At 41.3% G+C, this 10,729-nt stretch overlaps 1 protein-coding gene across 1 annotated transcript in view; it reads right to left on the bottom strand.

Annotated features, from left to right (window-relative positions):
• The window catches only part of LOC118430936 (inositol 1,4,5-trisphosphate receptor type 3-like), a 58,720-nt gene continuing 47,991 nt past the window's right edge, over positions 1-10,729 (bottom strand). The window contains exons 65-78 of the mRNA XM_035841963.1: positions 10,462-10,527; positions 9,378-9,486; positions 8,601-8,719; positions 7,876-8,045; positions 7,383-7,475; positions 6,399-6,602; positions 5,272-5,368; positions 4,762-4,885; positions 4,037-4,212; positions 3,335-3,484; positions 2,580-2,657; positions 1,919-2,038; positions 1,109-1,243; positions 1-375 (exon numbers count right to left, since the gene is read on the bottom strand). Coding sequence (XP_035697856.1) covers positions 244-375; positions 1,109-1,243; positions 1,919-2,038; positions 2,580-2,657; positions 3,335-3,484; positions 4,037-4,212; positions 4,762-4,885; positions 5,272-5,368; positions 6,399-6,602; positions 7,383-7,475; positions 7,876-8,045; positions 8,601-8,719; positions 9,378-9,486; positions 10,462-10,527 — 1,773 coding nt within the window. The 3' untranslated portion in view covers positions 1-243. The remainder of the gene's footprint in view (positions 376-1,108; positions 1,244-1,918; positions 2,039-2,579; positions 2,658-3,334; positions 3,485-4,036; positions 4,213-4,761; positions 4,886-5,271; positions 5,369-6,398; positions 6,603-7,382; positions 7,476-7,875; positions 8,046-8,600; positions 8,720-9,377; positions 9,487-10,461; positions 10,528-10,729) is intronic.

The following is a 10,729-nucleotide window of genomic DNA, read 5'->3' as shown; positions in this document are numbered from 1 at the left end:
AAACTACTACTAAAAGAAGATTACTAGACCACAGTTTAAGGGTCGCATATTCAACATTATGAACAACCTGACAGCAACAAGAAATTTGAATTCTATTTCAGACAAAGTAAAATGCAGTGTCCTCTCCGGAGGTGCTGGACTTGACGTTGAGTTCCGGGGTGTGGTCGGAGTCTGCCCGGTGCTTATCACAGAAATAAACGTCTTAAGAAAAAATGGAACAGCGCCCTCTTAAACTGGTGAGGCCTAAAACGCCGTGTCTTCTCCGGAGGTGCTGGACTTGACGGTGAGTGCCGGGGTGTGGGCGGAGTCCGCCCGATGCTTCTCTTCCCACTCACGTTGCTTCATCTTCTCCTCATGGCGACGCTTCTGGGCATCCTGCAAGAAAACAGAAATAATGTCTTAAGAAAGAGGGAAAAGCATCTTAAGGACAATGTCTCCTTGACAGCAAACAGTGTCCTCTTGACAAAGAAATGTCTTCTTGATAGTGAACAGTGTCTTCTTCACAAAAAGTGTTCTCTACAAGAGACTTGACTGCTCTCTTAGAAGGTTTAAATCTACCATGTAGAATCTGCAACTTTATATAAATGAACAAAGATTCAGGAAACAATGTCTTTTTCACAAAACAATGTCTTCTTGATAGGAAACAGTGTCATCTTGACAGGAAACAGTGTCTTCTTGACAAAATTCTTGACAGGGAACAATGTCTTCTAAACAAGCAATATGAATCTTCTTTGACAGGGAACAGTGTCGGTTTTCTTGACAAAAAACTGAAGTAAAAGAGATCTGGAACAGCAATGCTCTCCCAAAACACGATCGATGTAGGATGGATGGAAAGATGGATGGATGGATGGATGTAAAACAAAGGATGGATTGATAAAGGGGAGGAAAGACAGGGAGGAAAAACGATTGTTCTTTTTGCAACAAAGTCCTCCAGTCCATAGGGCCTTATAAGATACCACAATCAAAGACATTTTTGCATTAATTGCCAAAATAATTATAATGAATCATTTATTTTACAAACTACAAATTTACAAATGAATTTTTTTCGGAAGAAAAATTACGTAAGACTTAGTTTTATCATAACCATGACAACCATTTAGACACCGACCTCCTCCTTCTGCCTCTTGACCAGCTGGTCCACCTGCAGCACCAGGTTGTCCAGTTTGGAGTCGTACGCGTCCTTCTTGTTGTCCAGACTCAGGGCGCGATTCACGGGAAAGAACTCATACGCTTCATTCTTCATCTGTAACAACAAACTTGGTCAATCAGCAAGTGTATTAAAAGGATTGATTATAGAACAAGAAACAGTCATGCCTTCCAGTATCAAAGTTTTTAACCAAGGTTTGATGTGTTCAAATACTTGTTCATTCCTAGAACAATCACTGAGTGGAATTTGTTGCCATCAAGTACAGTAAGCACATCCTCACTAGAAACAATGTTTGTAGTCAGATGTGAAAATGTTAGGTGTGACAGGTTGTTGAGTGTAATATTACCTGAGCTGCTGCCACACCGCATGCCTGCAAAGTGTGGTACGCCAAAGGGCAGTTTTACAGACTAGTTAGATACAGATGGCATTTCACCCCGTAACAACGCCAAACCAACATGCAAGAAATAAAGAGCTAGGAAATTCAGTGGGAACAAGGGGTGACATACAGTCAATCATTTATTACTGCAAATGTAGATCTCCTTAAGGGGCAGTGTGAGTGTCATCAAGAAAAAGGGGTGACATCTATTATGATCATTCAGTTTTACCAGTTTAGCTATGTGGAACTTAATGGCGGTGTGCACACTGGGCCACTGGTCTCCTTAAGGGAGTGGCAGTGTGAGTATCATCTGAAAGTTTAGTTGCAAGTTCTTGCCCGAGGGCTAATTGCAACATAAATATTATAAACAGAAAGGGGTGACATTAACTAATTACCAGTTTAGCGACATGGAACTCTATGGCGGTGTACTGGGTCTCGTTAGTCTCGTCCAGGTGAATGAAGAAGAACAGGTAGGACCACATGTTGTGTTCATTCTTCACGTGCCGACGGAAACCCTGTACAGAAAGGATTTTGATCATTGCACTATGAGTCTTCACATGTAGATGTCCTCAAAGACACATTCAAACATTTCTAATTGGCAATTTCCTGCAGCGTGCATAGTCAAGTAGTTTTCCACCCTGCCTCTGGAACTAGAAGCTGTGAGTTCGCAGTGACCCTAGGACAGGTCCATTGTTCTGTTCATTGTGCTTGTCAAAAAGATTTCCCTGGTACAATGAACTGTACATGCAAATGTGGTGTCAAGGCCATTGTATGGAGAAAGAGCTATGCTCTTTTCATTCATAATGTAGAATATCTTACTCTCAAAGATTAAATACGACCACCTTAAAAGTGCTGATTGATTTAAGAGTAAAACAACATTTCCTTATAGTAAATATCTAGTGTGTAGCTTAAGGTGTCCAGTGTTCTAAACAAGGATTGTAGAAAAGTAGTATGTCAACAATGAGCCAAACTGTAGCTGTATACATAACAATGGTTGTATACCAAACACGTATGAATATAAAGAATAATGTTGCAGCAACCAAAATACTTCTCTACCTTCCCAAATCGCTCGAAGTCGTAGTTTGTCCTTCCGCAGATGAAACAAATGTTGGCCATGTCGAAATCAGCTTGCCACTGGAAAAAAAATGTAAAACAAAACAAACTTAACTTCAGAACCAAACAATTCCAGTTTACTTAAGGACGTTAGAGCAATCTGCCTATTTGCAAGCTTAAGGTATTACAATCATCATGATTCCAGTTATCTGACATTATAACATTACTAGACAAGTAATTATAAGAGATAATGATTATGCCAATTTGCTAGAACTCAAGACAGGTCAGGCTGCTTTTATCACCAATCACCCATTATTTTTTAGATTAGGCCACACCAGTTTAATTTGTTGGTTCACAGATTTTTTTAAAACTGAAAATATAGCAATCATAAATGCAATGGGCGGTGAGGAAAATTTGAAAATGACCATGTCCACTCTATAAATCTGAGTGCTCCAAGGTACTATACACCAGGTCCTCGGGATTTGTTTTCAGTTGAGCATATCTTTTTTTAAATCCGTGAACCAACAAATTAAATTGGTGTGGCCTTACCTTCTTGTTCCGCAAGGAGACGAATCCCCCCACAACTATCCCAAAGATGAGTCGTAGTCCGACCATGATCAGGGTTACCCAGAAGGCCATGTACCAGAACAGTCTGAGCGCGTACGAAGCGAACGTTACCCCCGGCGGAGGCAGGATCGCCTAATAGGAGAGCGACACGAGAGAGAAAAAGGGGAGCAAAATTAGGCGAAATTGCGTACCTTTTTGTTCCTAAGGGCCACAAAGGCGTCCACGATCATGCCAAAGACAATGCGGAGGCCGATCGTGGTGACTATGACCCAGAAGGTCAGGTCCCAGAGCAGTTTGATGGCATAGTCCTCAAAGGTTACCCAAGATGGCGGGATCAGGGGCTAGGGATAGAACGAGTACAAGGTCGTCACAAAAGGGACTTAAAGAATGGTATCTTTAATGTTTTGTTTTTTCCATGGACGGGCTGAATAGAATTGCAAGGTGCATCTAAACTGTCTTACAACCTGGTTTTGAAGAGCATTTTATGTTCAAAGTCCTAAAAATTATTCTTAACATGAATGTAACAAGGTCATATCAAATTGGGACTTGACACAGATCTTTTCTTTTCAGGGCAGGGCTTACAGAATTATAGTAAATGCATGTAAAACCTAATATGTACAAATTTAAGTTTTGTAGACTTGGGCTCAAAATGCTGTAATCAAATTTATCATTATGATGATAATTTTTGTGTCTTTGTCACTGGAGTAGCTCTTAGTTGGGGAACCTTTAGCTATATGCTTTGCTCTTAGTCACAAATAACAACAACAGAATAAAACAGAATTCTCTGTACTCTGAATAAAACAGATTTTCTTCAATCTGACAGCTCAACAATGTTCAATAAAGCCTTCTATTCTTCTAAAGTTAAAATGTCCATGCACAATTATGTAAGTTACCTTATGAAGATTCTCCATGAGTCCATAACGCATGGTGGACACGAAGCACTGTCCGAGGGACTCGCAGAACTGACCCTTCTCCTCGTTGAAGTGACCTCTGAAGAAGGCAAACCCGATCACAGCATAGATGTAGATGAAGATGATGGCCAGAACACACACCCACAGCAGTGACCTCCCTGTAGAATATTACACAAAGCTTTAACACGCACACTCAGCTATACCCACCTTACATACACAGCAATAAATTTGAAGACTTTAGACATACTCAAAGTCCGACTTAAACAGTTAAAGTGTAGTAAGACACAGACATACAAACACATGCACACGCACAAACACACAGTCACACACAGCTAAACCACACACATGCGCCCACTCACTACAACACATACACAAAGTACATGCATGCAAATACAGAGCCTATAAAGTAAAGTAACAAAGTATCAAACAACAACAAAAACATTGAGGTGACATTGAGAAGGCACCTTCAGTATACATTGTACTCCTGGACCAGTTAATAAACAAAACAAAACAAAACAAACAACTCCTTTAACAAACCCAAAATAGCCTAACTGTTGAGTGTGCCCGGGTAACATTAAGTATCAATTTACATGTAGCATTAGATTAAAAAAAAAAAACAAGCATTAGAGTAACAAAAAAAGCACCTTCAGGGTATTCTAATTAAGAAACAAACAAAAATAAACAAACAAACAAACAAACAGCCTTACCGTTGAGAGTGACTGAGGAAATGACCCTGATGAGTAGCTGGTTCTTCACGGCGATGTGGATGAGGTGGAAACAGAAGAAGTAGCCGTAGAACACCGTTCCCAGGATGGAGAAGATCAGGTATGCCTGGGGAGGGAAACATATCTTCACTCACTAACCATATGGGAGACTTACATTTACTGAAAACGTCAGGCAATAGGGGTCGTGGCAGACCGAGAAAAACTTGGATGGAGTGTGTTAGGAAGGACATGAAGGCGTGCGGTCTCACAGGGGTCGACCCACTGGACAGAACTGCATGGAAGCGCAGTGTGAAGACTAGCCGACTGCTGCCTACCCCTGCATCAGGGACTCCAGCAGCAGTATAATCAAGCCATGGATAGTGAGTGAGTGAGTGAGTAACATTTGTATGGAAAAGTACTTTAAGGCCACAGAACAAATTATTTCCTTGGTTTTCATACATTTTTTTAGTAAACATTTAGCAAGAGGACAAGACTAAAATAGATTAGGCTTACCACATAGTACAGAGTCTTCAGGCTGAATACTTGAATCTCAAGTTTGGAGACCCTCTGCTTCAGCGCATTCAGGATTTCTATGCCCAAGAAATTTTTGCTGGAAAAGGAACAAATGTCATGAAATAGGATTAACTATAATCTGGGATCTGGACACAATTTTGCCACATTAATTTGTTTCTTAACCCTTAAACTGCCAGAGTTTCAGTCCTATAAAAAGCTATCAGTGCCAGTGTTGGCCCCTGACCTCCAAAAAGGACCCCCCGAAGTCTCTAACTTCCTGGGTTCCTATGCTACACGCGCGCAGAGCTGCTACTTCGGGAGAATACGCTAACCCGGATATATCCGGGCACAGCACACAGGACATGTATAGGTGTGCCGTATGTGTCTGGGTTTGGCAGTTTAAGGGTTAAGGGTTAAGGTTGGTTCTTGGAACTTAGTCTATTCTATAGCAAGTGGACATTATGTAAACAAATGATCTGGAGAAAAATTGAACACATTGCATGCCTGTATTTACTCCCAGTTACCAAACTACAGACTTTTCCACTCAGATTCACCAGTTCAACAGTATTTTTTAAAATTTGATAATCTAGAAACCAAATCAGTGTAGCCTAAAGGTGGACTCTCACTGCTCTTGGGGCACCGGTGCGGCACTGCGGGGTTCGTAAATGACTCCCGGAATTTCAGAGATAAAGAACGAATTTTCTTACGATTTGTGTATTTTCTTGTCTTCTAAGTCATACTTTTACGTATTATGCGATATCCACATGATTAAAAATTGAGAAAAGAACAAAACAGCGCCGCAGAGAACGAACCCAGCAGTGCCGCAGCGGTGGCCCAAGTGCATTGAGATACCACCTTTACCTGAACCAGGCCTTGGTGTTGTTCCAGTCTGGCAGCCTGAGCCTGTTGGACAGGAAGAAGCTGTGTGTGTGTCTGTGTGTCTGTGTGTCTGTGTGTGTGTGAGTGTGTCTGTGTGTGTCTGCGTGTCTATCTGTGTTCGTGTGTGTGTGTGTCTGTATGTGTGTGTGTGTGTGTGTGTGTGTGTGTGTGTGTGTGTGTGTGTGTGTGTGTGTGCGTGTGTGTGTGTGTGTGTGTGCGTGTGTGTACATACTGGAATGAGACCTTACCTGAACCAGGCCTTGGTGTTGTTCCCGTCTGGCAGCCTGAGCCTGTTGGACAGGAAGAAGCTGATCATGAGGCAGAAGGACAGGAGGTTGTGGATGCCCCCCAGCACGTACACCGTGATCTCGTAAGGCCCGTTGTCCGCACTCCACAGGATTCCGTGCGGTGTCTTGGGCTCGGGGCTCGCGCACGTGGCGTTTGCTCTGGTCCTATAACGAGAGAACACAAGGTACAAACACTGGAGATGTTTCTCGGAGTGAATACAAGTCCCTCCAAGTTTTCTGAGTCTTCTGTCTTGAAATACACATACTCCAAGGAAGGGCGGAGGGTGTAAGACCTAGGGGTCGTCCACGACGGACTTGGACTAGTGATTTGAAAGACTGGTCAGGACAAACAGTCAACCATCTTGCAACCTTGGCTGAGGACAGAAAAGGGTGGAAAACTTATGTTGATGGATGTGCTGCCCCTACGGCCGGTGAGGCTATGGGACCGGTGAGGTGAGGTGTCTTGAAAATGTACCCTCTTCTTGGTAGATAAATTATTCTACATCTCAGAGAACCAAGGAAACAAATTAGTGTGGACTTTAGTTATGAAGAAGTGGTTTGCAGGCCTTGTTTTGTGGTGTCGTAGCAACTGATGAATAAAAAATGCATTTTTGGCTAAGGGCTTGCACATGCTTGTGGCATTAGCTATGGTCCTTAAATGGGGGGACACAACACTTTGTTTCCTTGCTTCTCCAACATCTCAGGAAAAACTATGAGGAACAAGAGTATAAATAAGAGGGCCTGCAAGAGAACTATATTCAATATCTGAAACTGTGTGTACTGAAATCACAAATGCACAGACAGACCAATAACAGTACCACACTGCCCTGATTAACGAACCATTGTTTGGACCCATGAACTACAACATCTACAAGTAAGAATAAAGAGTTAACAAATTGAATGACTGTTCTTCTCAATCACCTGTGAATATCATTGTTTACTTACCCATAGTGCTGAGGACATGGAGCGTTCCACGTGGACAACATGAAGATGTTGATGACCAAGGTCAGGAAAATGATGGCTCGGTTCCAGAACACCCTGTAAGGAAGTTAGAGGCACAGATGTCAAGAAAAATCTAGTATATTTACAGCCTCAAACTGATATACTAGCAACTAACATTTGTATCAGCATAGATGTCATGTACAAACATGTACAAGAAGACTTATGTCGAGGTTATACTTTGATTGTAGTTAGTAAAATTTCTTCAAATGTAAGCTGTCAACCTTTGATTAATGTTAAACTGATTGTTTGAAAACTTAAAACAAATGTATACATTAGAAAGACTTTATTTTTTGATCAGGCTAAAAAATGCTGACTTGAAAAGTATTAATCACATTCAACTTCAAGCTAAAATTTTTATCTAACTTAGTACATATTATTACCAAATGCATCTTTAAAATGCTCCCTGTAATTTCAAGTTAAAGTGAGCTCCACTTACTCGCGTGCGATGAAGAACGCCGCCAGCCCGTGGGATCGGACCCAGGCCTGGTAGTTGATGTCCCTGCGGATGTCTTTCGACCAATCGATGAAGTCGCGGATCTTGTTGCTAGGCGACGAACGGTCCACACTCCACTTCAGTTTCTCCTTCACCTCATTCCTCAGAAGGTCCTGTTCATGGATCATTAAACAAACAATTAGCGATAGATTCTCTAATCTTACAGTTGTCATTGAGTTGGAGTTTGAGTTCTTTCAGATTCACAACTTTTTTTTTTCAGTCAGCATCGATGATGACCAACTAGATTCACAACTAGCTAGCAGTAAGTCAACAATATTCATAGCAGCTATTGCTACTAACTCAGAGGTCCTTTTTAACATTGCATACACAATGTAACTGCACAAAACTACATGAAACAAACTTAAGGAACATATCATAATTGACTGTGCAGAATTTACATAGTGTACAGAAATTATTTTTCAAGGGATTTTTTATTACCATGTTCCTCAAGAAACTCTGTGTTTGTGTCACACATACAACTCAATTTCTTGAACACGAAATTGCATTGCATTTCTTTGATTCCAAGACAAGACAAAGTTAGTATGATGTAGAAACTTTTCACAAGCTGCAATCTATTTCAGAATCTACGTCATGTTTTAGTTACATTCCTTGCTGAATTATCTACTAGTGATGAAGTAAGTATGTGTTATGGAGTTTTCTTGCCTCACCTTCTTTCTAATCCTAAAGTGCACCTTCTGTATCTCGTTGTCTTTGATGATTTCCACAGACAGCGTGTTGCTCTCGAAAAACGCCCACGCCTGCTTGGCATCCTCTGTGTTCTGGAAATCTGCGACAAAACAAAATTGCGATTAAATCGTAAGGGTCCGGAGCAAACTGCCATTTGGCGCCACTCAAGTGACCTCAATACAACAGTAATTGCCCCAGGTGTGGCCATAAGACTGCAGGATTGAACCACTCACACCGGGAAGGACCCCAACTCTCTTTGATAAGTGTTGTGGGATCTTAACGTGCTTGCGGTATGGCTCTCTTCAAATACAGGACCTCCATTGAATGTCCTATCCAAGGGCTGGCATCGGTGCCGGAGTCACAGACTGGAACACCAGAGCCATATCAGGGCTCGAAATACCACCTGCATATGCAGGTTAGTGCAGGTAAAGTTGGAGCTGTGCAGGTATTTCTGATGTCTTAGTGACCTGCACCTAACCTGCACTTAGTCTATGTACTGAGTTTTATACATAAATGTTCTATGATGTAGGTGTGTATGGATTCTTATGAGCTGCATTGATAAAGTATGAAAGAAAAAATAGCAATGCATGGTTCCTGAACAACTTTAGCATGATCCACAATTCTTAAGTTCAGAGTGGTGCAGGTAAAATTTGTCTGGTGCAGGTAATTTTCAATGTTACCTGCACCAGTGCAGGTATGCAGAAAAAAGTATTTCGAGCCCTGCATATGCAATTCTGTAAATGGGTCATGTTGGTTACCTTTTGGGTTGAGAGTGCTGTCCAGGTCCAGAAACCGTTTGATGATGTGGAAGAAAGTGAAGCCGAGGTGCTGCCAACTCTTCTTCAGCTGCTCGTCTGTGGATTTCTTCTGTTGTAAGGAAGATGAAGAATTAAATGTATGGCATTATACATGGATGAAAGGCATTACAGTTAACAATAGTTCACCTTTATCCGCGGAGTAAACTATATTTTTATCCATTGATTTTTTGTAATGAAAGCACAGTGCATGGTTAGAATTGTAAAGCACTTGCTTAGGCTTAGGTCACATTTCAAAACCAGGGCCCGGCCGGGTAGCTTCCGGGAGCAAAAATAATGATATCAAAGATATACAAATACACAATTTGTCAAAATAAGATTCATGAGCATGATTTGTGCACATTTCTAGGGATACATTTACATGGCAAGGCATTGCAGTTAACAATAGTTCACTTTTATCCGCAGGGTAACCTATATCCATTGATTTTTTTTTAATGAAAGCACAGTGCATGGTTAGAATGGCCCCTGAAATGATACAAATAATGTTCCAACAATTTTGGATTGGGAATACAGTTTTACTGTTTTTAAAGTGTAATATATCTTTTCCATCATTCACAATAACTTGGTGCAACAACCGGTGCAATGGCCGAGTGGGTAGAGTGTTCGACTTGCATTCGGTAGGTTGTGAGTTCGATCCCCGGCCGAGTCATACCAAAGACTCTAAAAATGGTACATGCTGCTTTCTCTGCTTAGCACTCAGCACTAATGAGGAAGAGTATGGAAGTTAAACACAGTCATCACTACCAGCGGGCCAGCCCCCTGCTGTAGTGAATTGCACAAATGTGTGGCCCAAGGGCTTCGAAGTGGAGATGGGCGCCACCCTACGCATCTTAGATGTATGGGCCCTACACATCTTAGATGTATGGGCAAAGTTTAACTTTTAACAATAACTTGTTGATTAGACTTTTGGGATGAAAACACCGTGCATGGTTTAGAAAAATGATGCAAAATTAATACATTATACTACTAGGTATAGTTTTGAGCTCCTTTAAAAGATATGTTTTAATGGTAATGGTAGCAAACTTACCCGCTCCAAGAAACTATCGACCACTGTTGTATTAACAGCCTCATCATCCAACAGGTCTTTAATTTCCTACAAAACAGAAAATTTAAGTTAATATCATTACAAATTGATAACAGAATATTTGGCAAATTTCCTGTTTTTTACCAATTTCAATTGATCAGACTGGATTTCATTCCATGAGTTTAGCCACAAACGGTAAAGCACATGCAATACAGCTAGCAGAGGTGGCTACAGCATACTCTCTCCAAGGTACTGAAATGCCATCTCTTGA

Source organism: Branchiostoma floridae, chromosome 14 (assembly GCF_000003815.2).
Source record: "Branchiostoma floridae strain S238N-H82 chromosome 14, Bfl_VNyyK, whole genome shotgun sequence".
Taxonomy (NCBI): domain Eukaryota; kingdom Metazoa; phylum Chordata; class Leptocardii; order Amphioxiformes; family Branchiostomatidae; genus Branchiostoma; species Branchiostoma floridae.
Note: the sequence above shows the minus strand (reverse complement) of the source record. Positions and strands in the feature narration are given on the sequence as shown.